Here is a 27,210-nt window from a genome sequence, read left to right as displayed (position 1 = left end):
GGAGCATGGCAGCTGGCTTCTCATATAAGTAGCTGGAGTATATGTTGTTGGGAGGAATAATTTGTTTGATTTTGATATTTGTGTTTATTAATCTGTATTCATACGAGTTAAATAAATGTCTGATGCAATGAAAGCACCAACTTTAATTTGTATAGATTTTTTTACAAACACGAAAAAAAAATATGGCCCTGTTGTACTGTTTGAGAACATATGTAGTTCAGGAAACATAAAAAAGGAGAAGGCCCTGCACATTATTTCACCATGTGACAGCTGTTACACTCGATGCAGGATTTGAATTATCAGAATGGTAAAAACCTTTAAGTGAGGATGAACATGATTAAAATATTTGGCCCAGTCAATCACCTTTTAATACATCCATATTACAGACATATCCCATATATTTTTTTAAATATGATAGTTTTCCTACAAGTTCACTGTACCTGTTCTATTTGAATACATCAATTATGTTTATTCAGTATTTACAAGAAAATACTGGAGGGTTATTGATGTGTTTTTATGAAATCTTTATTAGTTTAACTGCCTTTCTTTACACCTTGATTCAACCAATGTAGCAGAGAATGCATTTTTCCATACATGACACTGTGTTACCATCACAACTGTTGGCTGATACTGAAAGAAAATTTATTCATGTAATAGAGACAGAGAGATGTAGCCTGCCATTCCTCTATAAATTATTAATATACAAAGAAAAAGGGTGACATAGACACAAACTCTGTTTGAGCACCTCCCTCATCTTGCTACAACTTCAAGGTCCTCATGTTCTATGAGTAGTTTTTTTCATATTGCTCTAAATGTATAAATATTGGTACAATCTTCTGATTTACTTTAGGGAACATGTGATGCCACCCGATAGGTTTCAATCTCTCAGACAGAATGACATCCACACAGCGGTGGCCAGAGCAAGGCTGGGCTCTTTTACATCTGGTGTTGGTAGCATCTTTCTCTCAGGCTGAGGAGCCAGTGTGCAGGCAGAGGGGCGACCCCGAGAACCCCCAGCTATCCAAGGATGGGGACATCATGCTGGGGGGAATATTTTCTTTTCACAGCAGGTGGAAAGACAGACATGATGCCTTCATGCAGGAACCACTACCTCTGGAATGCACCAGGTAATTTATGAGCAATCTGTAAAAAAAAAAAAAGGTTGAATTTACTGTAACTCTTTCAATGTCTTCCACAAATATTTTTTTATGACTGTTTGCATTTAGTTTAAATTTCAGAGGCTTCCAGTTTGCCCAGGCTATGCTTTTTGCCATTGGGGAGATTAACAACAGCACAGACCTCCTGCCGGGCATCTCTCTGGGTTATAAAATCTATGATGCTTGTGGCTCCATTGCCAGAAGTGTGAGAGTTGCACTGGCCTTGGCCAATGGTCATGAAACTGAATCTGCACCCTCTGATGAACCATGTACCAGACCTGCACAAGTACTGGCCATCATGGGAGAAACCTCCTCCTCTCCGTGCATGGCCATAGCTACCGTCATCGGACCTTTTCATATCCCAATGGTGGGTAGATTTGGTGAATATGTAATATTTGTCAAACATCTGTTGCATTTCTACCAGCAGCTCAGACAAATGTCACTGTGTGGATAGTTGATATCTTATATTTTTCTATTGTGAGATGATTTCTTTGTTTCTTTTAGATCAGCCATTTTGCCACCTGTGCTTGTCTGAGTGACAAAACCAAATATCCATCATTCCTCAGAACAATACCCAGCGACTACTACCAGAGCAGAGCCCTGGCCCAGCTGGTCAGGCACTTTGGTTGGACTTGGGTTGGAGCTATTCGAACCAATGATGATTATGGCAATAATGGCATGGCTACATTCACAGAAACTGCACAGCAGCTGGACATCTGCCTGGAGTACTCAGTAGCTTTTTTTTCGAACAGATCCACCAAAGAAAATACAAAAAATCATTGACATTATCAGGACGTCCAGCTCCAAGGTGATCGTCGCCTTCCTCTCCCATATGGATATGGATGTACTAATACATGAGCTGTCAAAGTATAACTTGACTGGGTATCAGTGGGTCGGCAGTGAGGGCTGGATCTTTGATTCCCAAACTGCAGAAAGGGATATTAATCATATTCTGGACGGAGCCATCGGCCTGTCCATCCCCAGAGCACATGTCAGCGGCATGAGAGAGTTCATACTAGATGTGAAACCGCTTAATTCATCAAGCAGTGAAATATTCACTGAGTTCTGGGAGACTTTATTCAGTTGTACATTCAAACGGTCAACGTCATCAGCAGGGAATCAGAAAGAATGTACTGGACACGAGGATGTGACTGGAGTCCGCAACAGCTTCACTGATATGTCACTTATGCCCATATTCAACAATGTCTACAAAGGAGTGTATGCTGTGGCCCACGCACTGCATAGTATTCTTGGCTGCAATGAAACATGCAACAACAAAGTGCACATAGATCCGTTCATGGTGAGTTCAACATGATATTCCTCATTTTCAGTTTTTATGTGAAATCACAAATTCTTTAGATCTAATGTCAAAAACAAATTTTGCAGTCTTCTATCTTTCTTTATGATGTTATTGTCAAAAAGACATTTGTCAGATATTCAACCAAACTCATACCTGTCCTCTTAGATTTTACAACACATAAAAACCATTCAGTTCAAAACAAAGGAGGGAGATGAGGTTTACTTCAACGAGTATGGAGACCCAGCCGCAAAGTATGAAATTATAAACTGGCAGCCAACAGGAAATGGTGTGATAGAGTTTGTCACAGTTGGTCTTCATGATTCCTCTTTACCAGCAGACAGACAGCTGAATCTGCACAATAAGTCTTTCATTTGGGTGCACAACTCAAAACAGGTCAGTTACCATGTTGATACAGTGTGAAAAAATATCTATTTTCATTAAATGAGAGCCAAAACATTTTTCTCCTGTTTCTCATGCAGGTGCCTGTGTCAGTTTGCAGTGAGAAATGTCCCCCAGGAACTCGTAAGGTTCTCCAGAAAGGAAAGCCTGTCTGCTGCTACGACTGTATAAGATGTGCAGAGGGAGAAATAAGCAACGTTACAGGTCTAGTAATGTTTCATGTAAGGCTTTTCAAATGAAAAGTCAGAAAACAAAAGTGTTTGTTCATATGCTAATTATTCTAATATAAAAAAAAAAATTAAATCACTAAAAGTCAGTCCATTCATTCTCACGCTTTGTCGGTCAACTTTTTCGGTGAGGGGAAGAGAGTTTGAGTTCAACATTCAAGTTCAAGTATAATTAGAATGAGTCAAATGGGCGGAAATTGCAAATTTTTCATAAAAAGTAAAATACCTAAAGAGGCAGGTCACTCAAAGTCCGTCTCACCTCCCAGTAGTATTTCAGCATGCTACTAACTATTCACCATATTGTAAACATGTTGTCTGTGTTGTGTGCATGGAAAAGGTTCAACATAAAGACAAAGTCTGATATCTGCTTTGACGTTATCTCTCAGATTCTCTCACTTGTATAAGATGCCATCCAGAGTTCTGGTCCAATGACAGAAGAGATGCTTGTGTGAAGAAGGAAGCAGAGTTCCTGTCGTATGAAGAAATTATGGGAGCGCTGCTCTCTGCTGCGGCCCTCTTTGGAGCATGTATGACCGTGGTTGTGGCATTAATTTTTTTCAAATACAGGAAAACTCCTATTGTCAGGGCCAACAACTCAGAGCTGAGCTTCCTGCTGCTCTTCTCTCTCACTCTGTGTTTCCTGTGTTCTCTGACCTTCATCGGTCGGCCCTCTGAGTGGTCCTGCATGCTGCGCCACACAGCATTCGGCATCACCTTCGTCCTCTGTATCTCCTGCGTTCTGGGGAAAACTATCGTGGTGCTAATGGCCTTCAGAGCTACACTTCCAGGCAGTAATGTGATGAAGTGGTTTGGTACTACACAGCAGAGACTCAGTGTTGTGGCTTTCACTCTCATACAGGTTTTAATCTGCATTGTTTGGTTAACGGTCTCTCCTCCTTTTCCGCTGAAGAATTTGAAGGAATTCAAGGACAAGATCATCTTAGAGTGTGCTCTGGGCTCAGCTGTGGGCTTCTGGGCTGTGCTTGGCTACATAGGACTTCTGGCCATGTTATGTTTTCTTCTTGCTTTCCTGGCTCGGAAACTGCCTGATAACTTCAATGAAGCCAAGTTCATCACCTTCAGCATGCTGATATTCTGTGCAGTCTGGATAACTTTCATACCAGCATATGTCAGCTCTCCTGGAAAATTCAGCGTTGCTGTGGAAATATTTGCTATTCTGGCCTCCACTTTTGGTCTACTCATTTGCATTTTCATTCCAAAATGTTATATTATCTTATTGAAACCAGAGAAGAACACGAAAAAGAATATGATGGGGAAGGTGGCACCGAAATATGTTTGAAAAAGCTAAAATGAGATTACAAACGCATTCCAAAACTAATATAATTTCAATATAACACTGAGACTGACAGACCTACATTTATTTTAATGAAAGCTTGTATTGTAGTACTGTTATTTTATTAAAAACATTTTTTTACAGCTTATAATTAAAGTTCTCAGTGTAGCATTTGGCCATTTAAAACAAGGTAATCATATCAACAAATATACATCATGAATAAATGCACAAATCCCATTTGACATCTGACTGATCTCATGACATTTATTTAGACCATATAATCAGATGTATGTTTACAGGGACAACAACATCTCTGACTTGTTTAGTCTATGATAAGGTTTGGGTTCAACCCCTCCCTTCAGATTTCATTCATGTATATAGCACCAAATCATAACAAAGTTACATCAAGGCACGTTACACATAGAACAGGTCGACATCAAACTCTTTATGGAGTTGTTAAAAAGACCCAACATACTGTATCCCTCCACGAGCAAGCACTTGGTGACAGTGGTAAGGGAAAACTTCCTTTAAGAGGCAGACACCTCAGGAAGAACCGGGCTCAGGGAGGGAAGCCATCTGCCTCGACTGGTTGGCTTAAGAGGGGGGAGGGAGGGGTGAGAGAATCGAAGGCAGTGAGAGAACAGGGACAGGAGGAGAGACAAACAAAACAGAAAACATACAGTGATTGCAACGTGGCAGTTCTAAATGTGCATCAGTAAATATTAGCAGTAGAGGAGAAGAAGAGCTCACAATGGGAAGCCAGTGCTGTAGTAGTGTGTAATGATAGCTAAAGGTAACTGTTGCAGCAGCAGGTACTGAGTGGGAACATGGAGCAGAGATGCTTCAGCACCTGAAGGACAGGAACAGGAGGGACAAAACACAGACTGCAGGAAGAGACAAAGTTACAGACATGTAATGTTGTAGTGTATATACATGGGGGACACCGGGCCTCTTTTTTAACAAATAGGACCATGACCCTTTTCTGCAACACTAGTGTTAACTGTTGTTCCACGTGAGCCGATGAGATGAAGCATTGCAATATTAACTTAAGTTGTAAGATTTGGATTGTGTGTTGAAATGCTGTTTTGCACAAGCTGATCACTGATCACTAACCGTCAGATGACGTTTAAGAAGTCCCGCCCCCAAACTGTTTTTTTAATTGATTACAATTATTACTAGAACTAAAATATTATTATTGTTAATAATAAAAACAACAATAATAATAAGAGGAATAGTAATGAAGATAATGCTAAACAAGTTCATGACAACAGACTACTTTCACGAGGCAGTTCCTTTAAAAATATTTTTTTTAATAAAATCATGTCTTTTTCATGTAAATAGCTGTGTATACAGAATTTGATGAGCCACTAAATGAATTTGTGAGTTTTTGGATCTGTGTGTGTGTGAAAATATTCATTTTCAGGTGACATCAATCTATGAATGTGATGTATCAAGCAAATGCGTCAAAAGTTAAAAAATAAATAAATAAATCGCTTTTCAAACTTTTGCAGCACAAAAACTCCAGTCTCTCAAAAGCATACAAACTTTTACAAAAATCCAAAAACAAAACTGTTATATTCAAAATAGATAACAGCTATGTGCTCATCTTGCTCCAACATTGAGGTCATCTGAGGTAAAACATCACTGATGTATTATTAATGAATTTTTTATGCTGCTCCAAAATGCATAAATACCAGAGGGTCTCTTTGATTTACGACAAAGTAAAGGTGATGCCACCCAGTGGTCTAATGCTCTTAGACAGTATGACGTCCACACACAGGTGGTCAGAGCAGGGCTGGGCATTTTTACAGCTGTTCTTAATGGTTTCTTTCTCTCAGACCGAGGAGCCAGTATGCAGACAGAGAGGAGATCCTGAGAGCCCTCAAATATCCAAGGATGGAGATATTCTATTAGGGGGAATCTTCTCTTTCCACAGCAGCTGGAAAGACAGACAGGACACCTTCACGCACAAACCACTGCCACTGGAATGTACCAGGTAAATTAATTTACATTAACCGAGAAGCATCCCCTGATGGTTTCATTACTATAATCAAAAGCTTGCAATCTCTGTGTCATTATTTCTATTTAAAATGCTAGCATGGATGTTTCAGTTTGAATTTCAGAGAGTTCCAGTTTGCCCAGGCTATGCTTTTTGCCATTGGGGAGATTAACAACAGCACAGACCTCCTGCCGGGCATCTCTCTGGGTTATAAAATGTACGATACCTGTGGCTCCATTGCCAGAAGTGTGAGAGTTGCACTGGCCTTGGCCAATGGTCATGAAACTGAATCTGCACCCTCTGATGAACCATGTACCAGACCTGCACAAGTACTGGCCATCATGGGAGAAACCGCCTCCTCTCTCTGCATGGCCATAGCTACCGTCATCGGACCTTTTCATATCCCAATGGTGGGTAGATTTGGTGAATATGTAATATTTGTCAAACATCTGTTGCATTTCTACCAGCAGCTCAGACAAATGTCACTGCGTGGATAGTTGATATCTTATATTTTTCTATTGTGAGATGATTTCTTTGTTTCTTTTAGATCAGCCATTTTGCCACCTGTGCTTGTCTGAGTGACAAAACCAAATATCCATCATTCCTCAGAACAATACCCAGCGACTACTACCAGAGCAGAGCCCTGGCCCAGCTGGTCAGGCACTTTGGTTGGACTTGGGTTGGAGCTATTCGATCCAATGATGATTATGGCAATAATGGCATGGCTACATTCACAGAAACTGCACAGCAGCTGGACATCTGCCTGGAGTACTCAGTAGCTTTTTTTCGAACAGATCCACCAAAGAAAATACAAAAAATCATTGACATTATCAGGACGTCCAGCTCCAAGGTGATCGTCGCCTTCCTCTCCCATATGGATATGGAAGTGCTAATACATGAGCTGTCAAAGTATAACTTGACTGGGTATCAGTGGGTCGGCAGTGAGGGCTGGATCTTTGATTCCCAAACTGCAGAAAGGGATATTCATCATATTCTGGACGGAGCCATCGGCCTGTCCATCCCCAGAGCACATGTCAGCGGCATGAGAGAGTTCATACTAGATGTGAAACCACTTAATTCATCAAGCAGTGAAATATTCACTGAGTTCTGGGAGACTTTATTCAGTTGTACATTCAAACGATCAACGTCATCAGCAGGGAATCAGAAAGAATGTACTGGACACGAGGATGTGACTGGAGTCCGCAACAGCTTCACTGATATGTCACTTATGCCCATATTCAACAATGTCTACAAAGGAGTGTATGCTGTGGCCCACGCACTGCATAGTATTCTTGGCTGCAATGAAACATGCAACAACAAAGTGCACATAGATCCGTTCATGGTGAGTTCAACATGACATTCCTCATTTTCAGTTTTTATGTGAAATCACAAATTCTTTAGATCTAATGTCAAAAACTAATTTTGCAGTCTTCTATCTTTCTTTATGATGTTATTGTCAAAAAGACATTTGTCAGATATTCAACCAAACTCATACCTGTCCTCTTAGATTTTACAACACATAAAAACCATTCAGTTCAAAACAAAGGAGGGAGATGAGGTTTACTTCAACGAGTATGGAGACCCAGCCGCAAAGTATGAAATTATAAACTGGCAGCCAACAGGAAATGGTGTGATAGAGTTTGTCACAGTTGGTCTTCATGATTCCTCTTTACCAGCAGACAGACAGCTGAATCTGCACAATAAGTCTTTCATTTGGGTGCACAACTCAAAACAGGTCAGTTACCATGTTGATACAGTGTGAAAAAATATCTATTTTCATTAAATGAGAGCCAAAACATTTTTCTCCTGTTTCTCATGCAGGTGCCTGTGTCAGTTTGCAGTGAGAAATGTCCCCCAGGAACTCGTAAGGTTCTCCAGAAAGGAAAGCCTGTCTGCTGCTACGACTGTATAAGATGTGCAGAGGGAGAAATAAGCAACGTTACAGGTCTAGTAATGTTTCATGTAAGGCTTTTCAAATGAAAAGTCAGAAAACAAAAGTGTTTGTTCATATGCTAATTATTCTAATATAAAAAAAAAAATTAAATCACTAAAAGTCAGTCCATTCATTCTCACGCTTTGTCGGTCAACTCAATGTGAGGGGAAGAGAGTTTGAGTTCAAGATTCAAGTTCAAGTATAATTAGAATGAGTCAAATGGGCGGAAATTGCAAATTTTTCATAAAAAGTAAAATACCTAAAGAGGCAGGTCACTCAAAGTCCGTCTCACCTCCCAGTAGTATTTCAGCATGCTACTAACTATTCACCATATTGTAAACATGTTGTCTGTGTTGTGTGCATGGAAAAGGTTCAACATAAAGACAAAGTCTGATATCTGCTTTGACGTTATCTCTCAGATTCTATCACTTGTATAAGATGCCATCCAGAGTTCTGGTCCAATGACAGAAAAGATGCTTGTGTGAAGAAGGAAGCAGAGTTCCTGTCGTATGAAGAAATTATGGGAGCGCTGCTCTCTGCTGCGGCCCTCTTTGGAGCATGTATGACCGTGGTTGTGGCATTAATTTTTTTCAAATACAGGAAAACTCCTATTGTCAGGGCCAACAACTCAGAGCTGAGCTTCCTGCTGCTCTTCTCTCTCACTCTGTGTTTCCTGTGTTCTCTGACCTTCATCGGTCGGCCCTCTGAGTGGTCCTGCATGCTGCGCCACACAGCATTCGGCATCACCTTCGTCCTCTGTATCTCCTGCGTTCTGGGGAAAACTATCGTGGTGCTAATGGCCTTCAGAGCTACACTTCCAGGCAGTAATGTGATGAAGTGGTTTGGTACTACACAGCAGAGACTCAGTGTTGTGGCTTTCACTCTCATACAGGTTTTAATCTGCATTGTTTGGTTAACGGTCTCTCCTCCTTTTCCGCTGAAGAATTTGAAGGAATTCAAGGACAAGATCATCTTAGAGTGTGCTCTGGGCTCAGCTGTGGGCTTCTGGGCTGTGCTTGGCTACATAGGACTTCTGGCCATGTTATGTTTTCTTCTTGCTTTCCTGGCTCGGAAACTGCCTGATAACTTCAATGAAGCCAAGTTCATCACCTTCAGCATGCTGATATTCTGTGCAGTCTGGATAACTTTCATACCAGCATATGTCAGCTCTCCTGGAAAATTCAGCGTTGCTGTGGAAATATTTGCTATTCTGGCCTCCACTTTTGGTCTACTCATTTGCATTTTCATTCCAAAATGTTATATTATCTTATTGAAACCAGAGAAGAACACGAAAAAGAATATGATGGGGAAGGTGGCACCGAAATATGTTTGAAAAAGCTAAAATGAGATTACAAACGCATTCCAAAACTAATATAATTTCAATATAACACTGAGACTGACAGACCTACATTTATTTTAATGAAAGCTTGTATTGTAGTACTGTTATTTTATTAAAAACATTTTTTTACAGCTTATAATTAAAGTTCTCAGTGTAGCATTTGGCCATTTAAAACAAGGTAATCATATCAACAAATATACATCATGAATAAATGCACAAATCCCATTTGACATCTGACTGATCTCATGACATTTATTTAGACCATATAATCAGATGTATGTTTACAGGGAGAACAACATCTCTGACTTGTTTAGTCTATGATAAGGTTTGGGTTCAACCCCTCCCTTCAGATTTCATTCATGTATATAGCACCAAATCATAACAAAGTTACATCAAGGCACGTTACACATAGAACAGGTCGACTTCAAACTCTTTATGGAGTTGTTAAAAAGACCCAACATACTGTATCCCTCCACGAGCAAGCACTTGGTGACAGTGGTAAGGGAAAACTTCCTTTAAGAGGCAGACACCTCAGGAAGAACCGGGCTCAGGGAGGGAAGCCATCTGCCTCGACTGGTTGGCTTAAGAGGGGGGAGGGAGGGGTGAGAGAATCGAAGGCAGTGAGAGAACAGGGACAGGAGGAGAGACAAACAAAGCAGAAAACATACAGTGATTGCAACGTGGCAGTTCTAAATGTGCATCAGTAAATATTAGCAGTAGAGGAGAAGAAGAGCTCACAATGGGAAGCCAGTGCTGTAGTAGTGTGTAATGATAGCTAAAGGTAACTGTTGCAGCAGCAGGTAGGTAGCTTAGCATCAGCTATGTATAGTTAAATGAGTGATAATACAGGGAATGCTTTAAATTTCTTGGATATAGCTGTGTGGTATTGTTAACAGACTGGATAGCAGCAGATGATAGAACGGTCATTACAATCAAACGAGACTTGAGACTTATTTTTTAGAGAGTTCAGACTTGACTTGGACTTGTGAACATTTCTACCTGATAGTAATGAATTACAGTCGTCCAGTATTGAGGTAGCAAATGTAGAGACTAGTTTTTGTGCATCCTCTTGAGACAGGATGTTTCCAATCTTTCCAATATAGGTGAAAGAAGGCTGTCCTGGAGACTTGTCTTATATGAGGGACAAAGGCCCTGTCCTGATCAAAAATGACTCCAAGATTCCTAACAGAGGAAGTGGAGGCCAAACTAATGCCATCCAGAATGGTTACATGATCAGATAATGGTTCTCTGAGGTGCTGAGGGCCAAGTACAATAACTTCAGTTTTTTCTGAGTTCAGAAGCAAAAAGTGGCAGGTCATCCAGGTCTTCATTTCTGCAACACCTTAGCTTTATTGTGGTTGCTGAGAGCTGGGAGAGAATCAGGAAGGGTTCATACCCGGTGCAAAGCGAGCACAAGCAACCATACTTTAAATAACAAGCCCAAAAAACCCTCAACCCGCAAGTGACTTTACAGAACAAGCCCAAAGTCGCTTATAATATGCTGTCCTGGCAACACTGAATTTCAGGTCAGACACCGGGCCTCTTTTTTAACAAATAGGACCATGACCCTTTTCTGCAACGCAAGTGTTAACTGTTGTTCCACGTGAGCCGATGAGATGAAGCATTGCAATATTAACTTAAGTTGTAAGATTTGGATTGTGTGTTGAAATGCTGTTTTGCACAAGCTGATCACTGATCACTAACCGTCAGATGACGTTTAAGAAGCCCCGCCCCCAAACTGTTTTTTTAATTGATTACAATTATTACTAGAACTAAAATATTATTATTGTTAATAATAAAAACAACAATAATAATAAGAGGAATAGTAATGAAGATAATGCTAAACAAGTTCATGACAACAGACAACTTTCACAAGGCAGTTCCTTTTAAAATATTTTTTTTAATAAAATCACATCTTTTCATGTAAATAGCTGTGCATACAGAATTTGATGAGCCACTAAATGAACTTTTACAAAAATCCAAAAACAAAACTGTTATATTCAAAATAGATAACAGCTATGTGCTCATCTTGCTCCAACATTGAGGTCATCTGAGGTAAAACATCACTGATGTATTATTAATGAATTTTTTATGCTGCTCCAAAATGCATAAATACCAGAGGGTCTCTTTGATTTACGACAAAGTAAAGGTGATGCCACCCAGTGGTCTAATGCTCTTAGACAGTATGACGTCCACACACAGGTGGTCAGAGCAGGGCTGGGCATTTTTACAGCTGTTCTTAATGGTTTCTTTCTCTCAGACCGAGGAGCCAGTATGCAGACAGAGAGGAGATCCTGAGAGCCCTCAAATATCCAAGGATGGAGATATTCTATTAGGGGGAATCTTCTCTTTCCACAGCAGCTGGAAAGACAGACAGGACACCTTCACGCACAAACCACTGCCACTGGAATGTACCAGGTAAATTAATTTACATTAACCGAGAAGCATCCCCTGGTGGTTTCATTACTATAATCAAAAGCTTGCAATCTCTGTGTCATTATTTCTATTTAAAATGCTAGCATGGATGTTTCAGTTTGAATTTCAGAGAGTTCCAGTTTGCCCAGGCTATGCTTTTTGCCATTGGGGAGATTAACAACAGCACAGACCTCCTGCCGGGCATCTCTCTGGGTTATAAAATGTACGATACCTGTGGCTCCATTGCCAGAAGTGTGAGAGTTGCACTGGCCTTGGCCAATGGTCATGAAACTGAATCTGCACCCTCTGATGAACCATGTACCAGACCTGCACAAGTACTGGCCATCATGGGAGAAACCTCCTCCTCTCCGTGCATGGCCATAGCTACCGTCATCGGACCTTTTCATATCCCAATGGTGGGTAGATTTGGTGAATATGTAATATTTGTCAAACATCTGTTGCATTTCTACCAGCAGCTCAGACAAATGTCACTGCGTGGATAGTTGATATCTTATATTTTTCTATTGTGAGATGATTTCTTTGTTTCTTTTAGATCAGCCATTTTGCCACCTGTGCTTGTCTGAGTGACAAAACCAAATATCCATCATTCCTCAGAACAATACCCAGCGACTACTACCAGAGCAGAGCCCTGGCCCAGCTGGTCAGGCACTTTGGTTGGACTTGGGTTGGAGCTATTCGATCCAATGATGATTATGGCAATAATGGCATGGCTACATTCACAGAAACTGCACAGCAGCTGGACATCTGCCTGGAGTACTCAGTAGCTTTTTTTCGAACAGATCCACCAAAGAAAATACAAAAAATCATTGACATTATCAGGACGTCCAGCTCCAAGGTGATCGTCGCCTTCCTCTCCCATATGGATATGGAAGTGCTAATACATGAGCTGTCAAAGTATAACTTGACTGGGTATCAGTGGGTCGGCAGTGAGGGCTGGATCTTTGATTCCCAAACTGCAGAAAGGGATATTCATCATATTCTGGACGGAGCCATCGGCCTGTCCATCCCCAGAGCACATGTCAGCGGCATGAGAGAGTTCATACTAGATGTGAAACCACTTAATTCATCAAGCTGTGAAATATTCACTGAGTTCTGGGAGACTTTATTCAGTTGTACATTCAAACGATCAACGTCATCAGCAGGGAATCAGAAAGAATGTACTGGACACGAGGATGTGACTGGAGTCCGCAACAGCTTCACTGATATGTCACTTATGCCCATATTCAACAATGTCTACAAAGGAGTGTATGCTGTGGCCCACGCACTGCATAGTATTCTTGGCTGCAATGAAACATGCAACAACAAAGTGCACATAGATCCGTTCATGGTGAGTTCAACATGACATTCCTCATTTTCAGTTTTTATGTGAAATCACAAATTCTTTAGATCTAATGTCAAAAACTAATTTTGCAGTCTTCTATCTTTCTTTATGATGTTATTGTCAAAAAGACATTTGTCAGATATTCAACCAAACTCATACCTGTCCTCTTAGATTTTACAACACATAAAAACCATTCAGTTCAAAACAAAGGAGGGAGATGAGGTTTACTTCAACGAGTATGGAGACCCAGCCGCAAAGTATGAAATTATAAACTGGCAGCCAACAGGAAATGGTGTGATAGAGTTTGTCACAGTTGGTCTTCATGATTCCTCTTTACCAGCAGACAGACAGCTGAATCTGCACAATAAGTCTTTCATTTGGGTGCACAACTCAAAACAGGTCAGTTACCATGTTGATACAGTGTGAAAAAATATCTATTTTCATTAAATGAGAGCCAAAACATTTTTCTCCTGTTTCTCATGCAGGTGCCTGTGTCAGTTTGCAGTGAGAAATGTCCCCCAGGAACTCGTAAGGTTCTCCAGAAAGGAAAGCCTGTCTGCTGCTACGACTGTATAAGATGTGCAGAGGGAGAAATAAGCAACGTTACAGGTCTAGTAATGTTTCATGTAAGGCTTTTCAAATGAAAAGTCAGAAAACAAAAGTGTTTGTTCATATGCTAATTATTCTAATATAAAAAAAAAAATTAAATCACTAAAAGTCAGTCCATTCATTCTCATGCTTTGTCGGTCAACTCAATGTGAGGGGAAGAGAGTTTGAGTTCAAGATTCAAGTTCAAGTATAATTAGAATGAGTCAAATGGGCGGAAATTGCAAATTTTTCATAAAAAGTAAAATACCTAAAGAGGCAGGTCACTCAAAGTCCGTCTCACCTCCCAGTAGTATTTCAGCATGCTACTAACTATTCACCATATTGTAAACATGTTGTCTGTGTTGTGTGCATGTAAAAGGTTCAACAGACAAAGTCTGATATCTGCTTTGACGTTATCTCTCAGATTCTATCACTTGTATAAGATGCCATCCAGAGTTCTGGTCCAATGACAGAAGAGATGCTTGTGTGAAGAAGGAAGCAGAGTTCCTGTCGTATGAAGAAATTATGGGAGCGCTGCTCTCTGCTGCGGCCCTCTTTGGAGCATGTATGACCGTGGTTGTGGCATTAATTTTTTTCAAATACAGGAAAACTCCTATTGTCAGGGCCAACAACTCAGAGCTGAGCTTCCTGCTGCTCCTCTCTCTCACTCTGTGTTTCCTGTGTTCTCTGACCTTCATCGGTCGGCCCTCTGAGTGGTCCTGCATGCTGCGCCACACAGCATTCGGCATCACCTTCGTCCTCTGTATCTCCTGCGTTCTGGGGAAAACTATCGTGGTGCTAATGGCCTTCAGAGCTACACTTCCAGGCAGTAATGTGATGAAGTGGTTTGGTACTACACAGCAGAGACTCAGTGTTGTGGCTTTCACTCTCATACAGGTTTTAATCTGCATTGTTTGGTTAACGGTCTCTCCTCCTTTTCCGCTGAAGAATTTGAAGGAATTCAAGGACAAGATCATCTTAGAGTGTGCTCTGGGCTCAGCTGTGGGCTTCTGGGCTGTGCTTGGCTACATAGGACTTCTGGCCATGTTATGTTTTCTTCTTGCTTTCCTGGCTCGGAAACTGCCTGATAACTTCAATGAAGCCAAGTTCATCACCTTCAGCATGCTGATATTCTGTGCAGTCTGGATAACTTTCATACCAGCATATGTCAGCTCTCCTGGAAAATTCAGCGTTGCTGTGGAAATATTTGCTATTCTGGCCTCCACTTTTGGTCTACTCATTTGCATTTTCATTCCAAAATGTTATATTATCTTATTGAAACCAGAGAAGAACACGAAAAAGAATATGATGGGGAAGGTGGCACCGAAATATGTTTGAAAAAGCTAAAATGAGATTACAAACGCATTCCAAAACTAATATAATTTCAATATAACACTGAGACTGACAGACCTACATTTATTTTAATGAAAGCTTGTATTGTAGTACTGTTATTTTATTAAAAACATTTTTTTACAGCTTATAATTTCAACTTAAACTTAAACTTCAACTTAAACTTATAAGTTCTCAGTGTAGCATTTGGCCATTTAAAACAAGGTAATCATATCAACAAATATACATCATGAATAAATGCACAAATCCCATTTGACATCTGACTGATCTCATGACATTTATTTAGACCATATAATCAGATGTATGTTTACAGGGAGAACAACATCTCTGACTTGTTTAGTCTATGATAAGGTTTGGGTTCAACCCCTCCCTTCAGATTTCATTCATGTATATAGCACCAAATCATAACAAAGTTACATCAAGGCACGTTACACATAGAACAGGTCGACTTCAAACTCTTTATGGAGTTGTTAAAAAGACCCAACATACTGTATCCCTCCACGAGCAAGCACTTGGTGACAGTGGTAAGGGAAAACTTCCTTTAAGAGGCAGACACCTCAGGAAGAACCGGGCTCAGGGAGGGAAGCCATCTGCCTCGACTGGTTGGCTTAAGAGGGGGGAGGGAGGGGTGAGAGAATCGAAGGCAGTGAGAGAACAGGGACAGGAGGAGAGACAAACAAAGCAGAAAACATACAGTGATTGCAACGTAGCAGTTCTAAATGTGCATCAGTAAATATTAGCAGTAGAGGAGAAGAAGAGCTCACAATGGGAAGCCAGTGCTGTAGTAGTGTGTAATGATAACTAAAGGTAACTGTTGCAGCAGCAGGTAGGTAGCTTAGCATCAGCTATGTATAGTTAAATGAGTGATAATACAGGGAATGCTTTAAATTTCTTGGATATAGCTGTGTGGTATTGTTAACAGACTGGATAGCAGCAGATGATAGAACGGTCATTACAATCAAACGAGACTTGAGACTTATTTTTTAGAGAGTTCAGACTTGACTTGGACTTGTGAACATTTCTACCTGATAGTAATGAATTACAGTCGTCCAGTATTGAGGTAGCAAATGTAGAGACTAGTTTTTGTGCATCCTCTTGAGACAGGATGTTTCCAATCTTTCCAATATAGGTGAAAGAAGGCTGTCCTGGAGACTTGTCTTATATGAGGGACAAAGGTCCTGTCCTGATCAAAAATGACTCCAAGATTCCTAACAGAGGAAGTGGAGGCCAAACTAATGCCATCCAGAATGGTTACATGATCAGATAATGGTTCTCTGAGGTGCTGAGGGCCAAGTACAATAACTTCAGTTTTTTCTGAGTTCAGAAGCAAAAAGTGGCAGGTCATCCAGGTCTTCATTTCTGCAACACCTTAGCTTTATTGTGGTTGCTGAGAGCTGGGAGAGAATCAGGAAGGGTTCATACCCGGTGCAAAGCGAGCACAAGCAACCATACTTTAAATAACAAGCCCAAAAAACCCTCAACCCGCAAGTGACTTTACAGAACAAGCCCAAAGTCGCTTATAATATGCTGTCCTGGCAACACTGAATTTCAGGTCAGACACCGGGCCTCTTTTTTAACAAATAGGACCATGACCCTTTTCTGCAACGCAAGTGTTAACTGTTGTTCCACGTGAGCCGATGAAATGAAGCATTGCAATATTAACTTAAGTTGTAAGATTTGGATTGTGTGTTGAAATGCTGTTTTGCACAAGCTGATCACTGATCACTAACCGTCAGATGACGTTTAAGAAGCCCCGCCCCCAAACTGTTTTTTTAATTGATTACAATTATTACTAGAACTAAAATATTATTATTGTTAATAATAAAAACAACAATAATAATAAGAGGAATAGTAATGAAGATAATGCTAAACAAGTTCATGACAACAGACAACTTTCACAAGGCAGTTCCTTTTAAAATATTTTTTTTAATAAAATCACGTCTTTTCATGTAAATAGCTGTGCATACAGAATTTGATGAGCCACTAAATGAACTTTTACAAAAATCCAAAAACAAAACTGTTATATTCAAAATAGATAACAGCTATGTGCTCATCTTGCTCCATCATTGAGGTCATCTGAGGTAAAACATCACTGATGTATTATTAATGAATTTTTTATGCTGCTCCAAAATGCATAAATACCAGAGGGTCTCTTTGATTTACGACAAAGTAAAGGTGATGCCACCCAGTGGTCTAATGCTCTTAGACAGTATGACGTCCACACACAGGTGGTCAGAGCAGGGCTGGGCATTTTTACAGCTGTTCTTAATGGTTTCTTTCTCTCAGACCGAGGAGCCAGTATGCAGACAGAGAGGAGATCCTGAGAGCCCTCAAATATCCAAGGATGGAGATATTCTATTAGGGGGAATCTTCTCTTTCCACAGCAGCTGGAAAGACAGACAGGACACCTTCACGCACAAACCACTGCCACTGGAATGTACCAGGTAAATTAATTTACATTAACCGAGAAGCATCCCCTGGTGGTTTCATTACTATAATCAAAAGCTTGCAATCTCTGTGTCATTATTTCTATTTAAAATGCTAGCATGGATGTTTCAGTTTGAATTTCAGAGAGTTCCAGTTTGCCCAGGCTATGCTTTTTGCCATTGGGGAGATTAACAACAGCACAGACCTCCTGCCGGGCATCTCTCTGGGTTATAAAATGTACGATACCTGTGGCTCCATTGCCAGAAGTGTGAGAGTTGCACTGGCCTTGGCCAATGGTCATGAAACTGAATCTGCACCCTCTGATGAACCATGTACCAGACCTGCACAAGTACTGGCCATCATGGGAGAAACCTCCTCCTCTCTCTGCATGGCCATAGCTACCGTCATCGGACCTTTTCATATCCCAATGGTGGGTAGATTTGGTGAATATGTAATATTTGTCAAACATCTGTTGCATTTCTACCAGCTGCTCAGACAAATGTCACTGTGTGGATTGTTGATATCTTATATTTTTCTATTGTGAGATGATTTCTTTGTTTCTTTTAGATCAGCCATTTTGCCACCTGTGCTTGTCTGAGTGACAAAACCAAATATCCATCATTCCTCAGAACAATACCCAGCGACTACTACCAGAGCAGAGCCCTGGCCCAGCTGGTCAGGCACTTTGGTTGGACTTGGGTTGGAGCTATTCGAACCAATGATGATTATGGCAATAATGGCATGGCTACATTCACAGAAACTGCACAGCAGCTGGACATCTGCCTGGAGTACTCAGTAGCTTTTTTTCGAACAGATCCACCAAAGAAAATACAAAAAATCATTGACATTATCAGGACGTCCAGCTCCAAGGTGATCGTCGCCTTCCTCTCCCATATGGATATGGATGTACTAATACATGAGCTGTCAAAGTATAACTTGACTGGGTATCAGTGGGTCGGCAGTGAAAGTTGGATCTTTGATTCCCAAACTGCAGAAAGGGATATTCATCATATTCTGGACGGAGCCATCGGCCTGTCCATCCCCAGAGCACATGTCAGCGGCATGAGAGAGTTCATACTAGATGTGAAACCGCTTAATTCATCAAGCAATGAAATATTCACTGAGTTCTGGGAGACTTTATTCAGTTGTACATTCAAACGGTCAACGTCATCAGCAGGGAATCAGAAAGAATGTACTGGACACGAGGATGTGACTGGAGTCCGCAACAGCTTCACTGATATGTCACTTATGCCCATATTCAACAATGTCTACAAAGGAGTGTATGCTGTGGCCCACGCACTGCATAGTATTCTTGGCTGCAATGAAACATGCAACAACAAAGTGCACATAGATCCGTTCATGGTGAGTTCAACATGTTATTCCTCATTTTCAGTTTTTATGTGAAATCACAAATTCATTAGATCTAATGTGAAAAACTAATTTTGCAGTCTTCTATCTTTCTTTATGATGTTATTGAGCCATCTGGTCAAAAAGACATTTGTCAGATATTCAACCAAACTCATACCTGTCCTCTTAGATTTTACAACACATAAAAACCATTCAGTTCAAAACAAAGGAGGGAGATGAGGTTTACTTCAACGAGTATGGAGACCCAGCCGCAAAGTATGAAATTATAAACTGGCAGCCAACAGGAAATGGTGTGATAGAGTTTGTCACAGTTGGTCTTCATGATTCCTCTTTACCAGCAGACAGACAGCTGAATCTGCACAATAAGTCTTTCATTTGGGTGCACAACTCAAAACAGGTCAGTTACCATGTTGATACAGTGTGAAAAAATATCTATTTTCATTAAATGAGAGCCAAAACATTTTTCTCCTGTTTCTCATGCAGGTGCCTGTGTCAGTTTGCAGTGAGAAATGTCCCCCAGGAACTCGTAAGGTTCTCCAGAAAGGAAAGCCTGTCTGCTGCTACGACTGTATAAGATGTGCAGAGGGAGAAATAAGCAACGTTACAGGTCTAGTAATGTTTCATGTAAGGCTTTTCAAATGAAAAGTCAGAAAACAAAAGTGTTTGTTCATATGCTAATTATTCTAATATAAAAAAAAAAATTAAATCACTAAAAGTCAGTCATTCTCACGCTTTGTCGGTCAACTCAATGTGAGGGGAAGAGAGTTTGAGTTCAACATTCAAGTTCAAGTATAATTAGAATGAGTCAAATGGGCGGAAATTGCAAATTTTTCATAAAAAGTAAAATACCTAAAGAGGCAGGTCACTCAAAGTCCGTCTCACCTCCCAGTAGTATTTCAGCATGCTACTAACTATTCACCATATTGTAAACATGTTGTCTGTGTTGTGTGCATGGAAAAGGTTCAACATAAAGACAAAGTCTGATATCTGCTTTGACGTTATCTCTCAGATTCTATCACTTGTATAAGATGCCATCCAGAGTTCTGGTCCAATGACAGAAGAGATGCTTGTGTGAAGAAGGAAGCAGAGTTCCTGTCGTATGAAGAAATTATGGGAGCGCTGCTCTCTGCTGCGGCCCTCTTTGGAGCATGTATGACCGTGGTTGTGGCATTCATTTTTTTCAAATACAGGAAAACTCCTATTGTCAGGGCCAACAACTCAGAGCTGAGCTTCCTGCTGCTCTTCTCCTTGACTCTGTGTTTCCTGTGTTCTCTGACCTTCATCGGTCGGCCCTCTGAGTGGTCCTGCATGCTGCGCCACACAGCATTCGGCATCACCTTCGTCCTCTGTATCTCCTGCGTTCTGGGGAAAACTATCGTGGTGCTAATGGCCTTCAGAGCTACACTTCCAGGCAGTAATGTGATGAAGTGGTTTGGTACTACACAGCAGAGACTCAGTGTTGTGGCTTTCACTCTCATACAGGTTTTAATCTGCATTGTTTGGTTAACGGTCTCTCCTCCTTTTCCGCTGAAGAATTTGAAGGAATTCAAGGACAAGATCATCTTAGAGTGTGCTCTGGGCTCAGCTGTGGGCTTCTGGGCTGTGCTTGGCTACATAGGACTTCTGGCCATGTTATGTTTTCTTCTTGCTTTCCTGGCTCGGAAACTGCCTGATAACTTCAATGAAGCCAAGTTCATCACCTTCAGCATGCTGATATTCTGTGCAGTCTGGATAACTTTCATACCAGCATATGTCAGCTCTCCTGGAAAATTCAGCGTTGCTGTGGAAATATTTGCTATTCTGGCCTCCACTTTTGGTCTACTCATTTGCATTTTCATTCCAAAATGTTATATTATCCTATTGAAACCAGAGAAGAACACAAAAAAGAATATGATGGGGAAGGTGGCACCGAAATATGTCTGAAAAATTTTTAATAATATCATGCAAAATGAATTTTAAAGCAATTGCAATTTTACAGTAGAATCTTGTTTCCATTTTACTGAAGTCTCATAGTCTGTTGCTGTAATGTTTCTGCTGTTTATCATTTATTTGTAACATATCAAAGTGCGATGAAAGAATTTGATTAAAGGTAACTAATATGTATAATAAATGCACGTGTTAAGATGGTTCCCTGCGAATTCAACACTATTTATCATAGATGTTAACAAAGAACAAATCCCCCAATAAACCCATGGACAAAACCATCTTTGGCTAGTTGTTTTGATTTAAATTCCCAAGGGTTAAGCTCAACCCCTCCTTGTTGTTAAAGGTGTATAAAGCCCAGTGATGAGATTTAGACTCTGCTGGCCTGGCCTGCAGAGCAGAGCAGAGCTATGTCTTTGATCAGACTACTCCTCTCAGTTCTGCTAATGAGCAAAGGAGACTCTGTGTGTCGACTGCAAAGCTCAGCACAACCACCTGAACTCACCCAGGATGGTGACCTTGTTATTGGAGGCATTTTTTCATTTCGCACGGGGCAGGATTATGTAACTAACACATTTCAGACAGTTCCAGAAGTACGAAAGTGCAAAAAGTATGTATGGTTCAAACGGTTTATGTGTCTCTATGTGTTTTATTTTTTTGCTGCATTTTCAGATTTAAACAACCTGATATATTACTTTACACTCTATTTTACTACCCCAGCTTAAATTCTAGAGAGTTCAAATTTGCTCAGACAATGATCTTTGCTATAAATGAGATCAACAACAATCCTGGAATGCTTCCTGATGTTAAACTTGGCTACAAGATTTATGACAACTGTGGGACTATTGACATACTGAGAGCTGCACTGGCACTGGTGAGTGGACTGAAGGGAGAAGTCAGTGACGGCAACTGCACTAAAGCTGAGACAGTTCACGCTATCTTGGGACATTCAGGATCAAGACCAACGATTGCATTTCAACAGGTTGTTGGAAGGTTTCATATACCTGTGGTATGTAAGGTGTTATTTCTTGTTGTGATACTTCAATTTCTCTATAATTACATGAAATTATTCTGTTCTACAAAATCATTTCTATAGGATGAATTTACGTGAAGATGAAGATAGACTTTTAATTACATGCTTTGTCGTTACTATTTACAACTTTGTGATTTTCTTTTTAGATAAGCCATTTTGCCACATGTGCCTGTCTGAGCAACAGGAGAGAGTATCCCACATTCTTCAGAACTATTCCCAGTGATTACTACCAAAGCAGAGCCCTGGCAAAGATGGTCAGGCAGTTTGGTTGGACTTGGATCGGGGCTGTAGCTGTAGATAATGAATATGGACGCAATGGTGTAGCTGCATTTGTCCAAAATGCACAAGAATTTGGAGTATGCATTGAGTACTCAGAAGCGTTTTCATCGTCAGGGCCACCTGATAATCTACAGAGAATAATAGAGATTATCAAACACAGCACTTCCAAGGTTATTTTAGCTTTTATGTCTCACAGAGAAATTAAGTTGCTGGCAGCAGAGTTGTACAGACATAATGTCAAAGGATTGCAGTGGGTTGGCAGTGACGCCTGGATCACAGATCACTCCCTGACTGACAGTGAGGGACACAGCATCCTGGTGGGTTCACTGGGTTTTGTTGTCAGCCGAGCTCACATCCAGGGGCTGGAGGAGCACCTGAGGCAGCTCCACCCCTCACAGTTCCCTGACAGTCAGTTTGTCAGAGAGTACTGGGAAGACGTGTTCAACTGTACTCTGAATGAAACTGGCAAATCACAAAGAAAGCCATGCAGCGGCTCAGAGAGCTTACAAAATACTGACTTGGAGTTCACCGATGTCTCTGAGTTGAGATTCACTAACAATGTGTATAAATCAGTTTATGCGGTGGCTCACGCTCTTGACAGCCTCATTAAATGTGATGTGAATGGTAAAGGACCCTTTTCAAATTGGAGCTGTGCTGATGTCCAGCACATCAAACCATGGCAGGTGAGGAAACAAAGTTAAATGTTCCAGTATATGTTTGACAGCAGGAATATCTTATTCAATTGCTGTCTAAATTCCTAACTAGGTTTTGCAGTATCTCAGCACTGTGAATTTCACCACTGAGGAAGGAGAAAGAGTATATTTTGACAGTAATGGAGACTCACCGGCAAAATATGAACTTGTTAATCTACAAATGAACAACAAAGGAGCCATCGATGGAGTAACAGTTGGCATTTATGATGCCTCTCTACCAGAGAGGCATCAATTTATAATGAATAACATCCCAGTGGTGTGGGGAAATGGGCTGAATGAGGTAAAAAAAAAAGAGAGACTGAAGTTTAGATTTAACCTCTCACTGATTTCTATCAAACTGCTCAATATGGGTATTCACTTTTATTATTTTCTATGTATTTAACTTTACGTACAGTAAAAAATGCATCAAAATTGTGTGATGAATTATATAGGAGGTCCCTGCCTCAGTCTGCAGTGAGAGCTGTCTCCCAGGGGCTCGTAAGGTCCTGCAGAAGGGCCGGCCTGTGTGCTGTTATGACTGCATACCCTGCCCAGCAGGCGAGATCAGTAACCTAACAGGTAAAGAGACAACATAGCAGTATGCAATCTATGTTTTAACAGCAGAAAATGTCTTTTTGCATCCAGTTAAATATATGTTGTTTAATACAAATCTAAATTGTTTCTCATTTTACAGACTCAATACACTGTCTGAAATGTCCGCCAGAATACTGGTCCAACAACAAGAGAGATGCCTGCATACCCAAAGTAATCGAATTCTTGGCATATGATGAACTGCTGGGGACACTCTTAGCTTTATTTTCATTAATGGGAGTTTTTCTAACTATGATCACAACCATCATTTTCTATTGCCACAAAGAAACCCCACTAGTACGGGCCAACAACTCAGAGCTGAGCTTCCTGCTGCTCTTCTCCTTGACTCTGTGTTTCCTGTGTTCTCTGACCTTCATCGGTCGGCCCTCTGAGTGGTCCTGCATGCTGCGCCACACAGCATTCGGCATCACCTTCGTCCTCTGTATCTCCTGCGTTCTGGGGAAAACTATCGTGGTGCTAATGGCCTTCAGAGCTACACTTCCAGGCAGTAATGTGATGAAGTGGTTTGGTACTACACAGCAGAGACTCAGCGTTCTGACTTTCACTCTCATACAGGTTTTAATTTGTACACTCTGGCTGACAATCAATCCTCCTTTTCCCTTCAAAAACATGAGCCACTATAAGGAGAAGATTATTCTTGAGTGTGCTTTAGGCTCAGCTGTAGGATTCTGGGCTGTGTTAGGATACATAGGACTCTTAGCTGTGTTATGTTTTGTACTTGCCTTTCTGGCTCGAAAGCTGCCCGACAACTTCAATGAAGCTAAATTCATCACCTTCAGCATGTTAATATTCTGCGCAGTCTGGATCACCTTTATCCCGGCTTATGTCAGCTCTCCTGGGAAGTTCACTGTGGCTGTGGAGATATTTGCTATTTTAGCTTCCAGCTATGGGCTGCTCATTTGCATTTTTCTCCAAAAATGTCTCATCATATTATTTCGGCCTGAGCAGAACACTAAGAAACACATGATGGGAAAGAAAATCTGATATATCTTACGAAGAAATTCATTTTGAATGCAATTCCTTTGCTGTTGCTGCAGTTTTGTCTTTGTAATCAAACTTTAATCTGTGCTTCTTTTTGTTTCTTTTAATAAATCTTAAAACATATTTAAAAGATTAAGTTGTTATTCATACATTTAAACTTCTTCTCAAGAAAGGAAAAAAAAATCATGAGATCATGAGATAGGAATTTTGAAACCACTGGATGCTAACAATAGAAATCTGTTCATTATGCTTGTGTTTTTTCTGTATAAGAAGTTACTAGCGTGCTGTTTAAAAACAAGACCAGACAAATTTTGTAATTTGAAATTAGCGATGTCAAAAGTAAATGTTGTGATTCTGGGACCATTGTGGATGTTGTAAGAGTATATCTGCCCCAGACTTTCCTCATATATTAGTAATGTTGGGTTAGTAACCCTAACCCAATTTGTATTAGTGAATAGACAACACATGTGAAAGCACCTGAAACTTTGTCCAATCATACGGTGGCAGTGAAGTGCTTCAGGAGAACATTATGAGAGTGTCCCCAGTCAATCTGACAAAATCCTGTGTTTCAACCATTTGCTTCTGAGCTGATTTCCACTTTTATAAACCAGAAATATCTTGGGTACTTCTACAACTTCACTGCTTGACCCTCAACTAGGGAGGATTTAAAGATTTTGAAATATCAAACCAGCATGAAAATTATTTGCACACTTATGCAAAAATGAAATTGACAGAAAAACAATAAATAATTATGCTTATAATTAACCAGAATGAAAGTTGATGAAGCTAAAGCAACAGATTACAGTCCATCTTGTAACTCTTTCTATTTAGTTAAAACGGCATTCACCCGAATGCATCACAGAACCATTTTAGACTCTCATTCAAGACTCTGAAGACTATGAAGGCCGCACATTCGGACACAGGCCCTTAATTGAAAGTCTGCTAGTGTGTCCTAACTGAGATTTGTGAGTGTAGTACGAATTGTCATGATAAAAAAGGAGCAGTTCTGCACATGACAGCAACTTTGTTCAGCAGTTGGTTTCCCCCAAAACTGAAGTGACTGCTCTGCATATTCCAGTAGACTCCTGATTTGGCTCACACGACCTGTCATTACCTTTAACCAACAACATCCAACCAACATCCCATACAGAACAGCTCTGCAGCTCAGAAACAGTCAATACTATTACAATGTATATTTGATAAAGTTTAACAAAGCACAAGACCTCCAGTTTAACACCAAGAAATCCCCTGGCAGTAAAGTTAATAAATATTTATGAAACTGTTTCTCTGAAGTTTAAAGAGATAAACTGTGCAATGATGCAACAAAAACAGCAAAGGTTACATGCGCGCACAAAAACAAGAGGGACAATAACAAGTCTGAAGTCCCCATTTGTTTTGCTCAGTGCTTCATTACCCAGCAGCTTGACTCTGGAGGGAAAATGGCCGCAGGGTCGGGTAATACAGAAGCAACAGATTGCTTCGGTAGGAACAACAGGTGGCCTGTTAGTTCAGGCTGAGAAAACAGTGTTAAACTAATCAACAGCTCTGTCACAACATTTTGATTTCTCTCTCGACCTTACTTGTTGTTGTTTTTTTTTTCTTAACTGTGACATCTTGTTGCATGGTACACATGCCAGTGCTTGCCCTATTAGAAATCTAAACTGTGAAAAAAACAAAACATTAAAATGGAAGGATAGTTGCATCATGTTGTAGCTATTGTTTCTAATTATTTTCTTGTGCGACACATGTGCCTCACTTCACTGTTGAATTGCTACTACTGACATTAACAATATTATGAGGTAAAGGTTTCATCACCCCAACAAATTCAATAACATTTGTCCTGTTCTTTTTTTGATTGATGAACAATTTTGTGTATAATCTGGCTCACAGATTGTGTTTGTGGTATAGATCCTAATGAATGAGTAGTTGATTTTAGATGGCTACTTCTTCCTATTTGATCAGCTGCCAGCATCTCTCATAAGAAACAAATTCTTGGGTTAAGCTCAATGAGCAAGTCTTTAGTTTATTAAATATATAAGTTTTGTATCCAGGAAATGTGGATGGTGCAGTGGCCAAGCAGTTAAGACTGTTGCATCACAGCGAGAAGGTCATGGGTTTGATTCCAGGGCTTTACATGTTCTTCCCGTGCCCGGGTAGGGTTTCCTCTCCCCATCCTAAGACATCATGTTTGGGTGAATTGGTGAGTGGCAGTAGAAAAGGAGAGAAGTAATGTGACATTAATTTCTGACGTGTGTCTGTGGTTATTGATTTTTCTCGCACACGATGCTGGACATTTCCAATATACTAACAAGTTCTGCAACTCTAATGGAGGCCAGTCACACAAAATACTTGCAGTATGTTTAAATGACCAGAATCATAACTGATCTGCATCAGAAAGAAAACACTGATTGGAGAACCATGTTGAACAGTAATTTTTAATTCAAATGATTTCACCTTTCCATAAGAAAACTGTAAAAACATAGACTGGTATATAAACGTAGTCTCACCATTTGCCCGTGGAATGGCAAATTGAATGAAAATAATATGAGCTA

At 40.4% G+C, this 27,210-nt stretch overlaps 4 protein-coding genes and 1 pseudogene across 4 annotated transcripts; all 5 read left to right on the top strand.

Annotated features, from left to right (window-relative positions):
* Positions 1-933: 933 nt before the first annotated feature.
* LOC115053632 (extracellular calcium-sensing receptor-like) lies at positions 934-4,383 on the top strand (annotated as a pseudogene).
* A 1,796-nt stretch (positions 4,384-6,179) lies between these two features.
* Positions 6,180-9,642, top strand: LOC115053630 (extracellular calcium-sensing receptor-like). The gene is made up of 6 exons (XM_029518488.1): positions 6,180-6,373; positions 6,489-6,786; positions 6,924-7,718; positions 7,884-8,111; positions 8,198-8,321; positions 8,729-9,642. Exons 1-6 carry the CDS (start codon positions 6,198-6,200, stop codon positions 9,640-9,642), a joined length of 2,535 nt encoding a protein of 844 aa, XP_029374348.1. The 5' UTR covers positions 6,180-6,197.
* Positions 9,643-11,872: 2,230 nt separating this feature from the next.
* Positions 11,873-15,331, top strand: LOC115052657 (extracellular calcium-sensing receptor-like). Its single transcript, XM_029516909.1, has 6 exons — positions 11,873-12,066; positions 12,182-12,479; positions 12,617-13,411; positions 13,577-13,804; positions 13,891-14,014; positions 14,418-15,331. Exons 1-6 carry the CDS (start codon positions 11,891-11,893, stop codon positions 15,329-15,331), a joined length of 2,535 nt encoding a protein of 844 aa, XP_029372769.1. The 5' UTR covers positions 11,873-11,890.
* A 2,262-nt stretch (positions 15,332-17,593) lies between these two features.
* On the top strand, positions 17,594-21,061 carry LOC115052658 (extracellular calcium-sensing receptor-like). Its single transcript, XM_029516910.1, has 6 exons — positions 17,594-17,787; positions 17,903-18,200; positions 18,338-19,132; positions 19,308-19,535; positions 19,622-19,745; positions 20,148-21,061. The coding sequence occupies exons 1-6, from the start codon at positions 17,612-17,614 to the stop codon at positions 21,059-21,061; spliced, it is 2,535 nt and encodes an 844-aa protein (XP_029372770.1). The 5' UTR covers positions 17,594-17,611.
* A 754-nt stretch (positions 21,062-21,815) lies between these two features.
* On the top strand, positions 21,816-24,661 carry LOC115052656 (extracellular calcium-sensing receptor-like). Its single transcript, XM_029516908.1, has 5 exons — positions 21,816-22,070; positions 22,241-23,056; positions 23,139-23,366; positions 23,521-23,644; positions 23,760-24,661. Exons 1-5 carry the CDS (start codon positions 21,816-21,818, stop codon positions 24,659-24,661), a joined length of 2,325 nt encoding a protein of 774 aa, XP_029372768.1.
* The last annotated feature ends 2,549 nt before the right edge of the window (positions 24,662-27,210 follow it).

Source organism: Echeneis naucrates, chromosome 13 (genome assembly GCF_900963305.1).
Source record: "Echeneis naucrates chromosome 13, fEcheNa1.1, whole genome shotgun sequence".
In the NCBI taxonomy this organism is placed as follows: domain Eukaryota; kingdom Metazoa; phylum Chordata; class Actinopteri; order Carangiformes; family Echeneidae; genus Echeneis; species Echeneis naucrates.
Note: the sequence above shows the minus strand (reverse complement) of the source record. Positions and strands in the feature narration are given on the sequence as shown.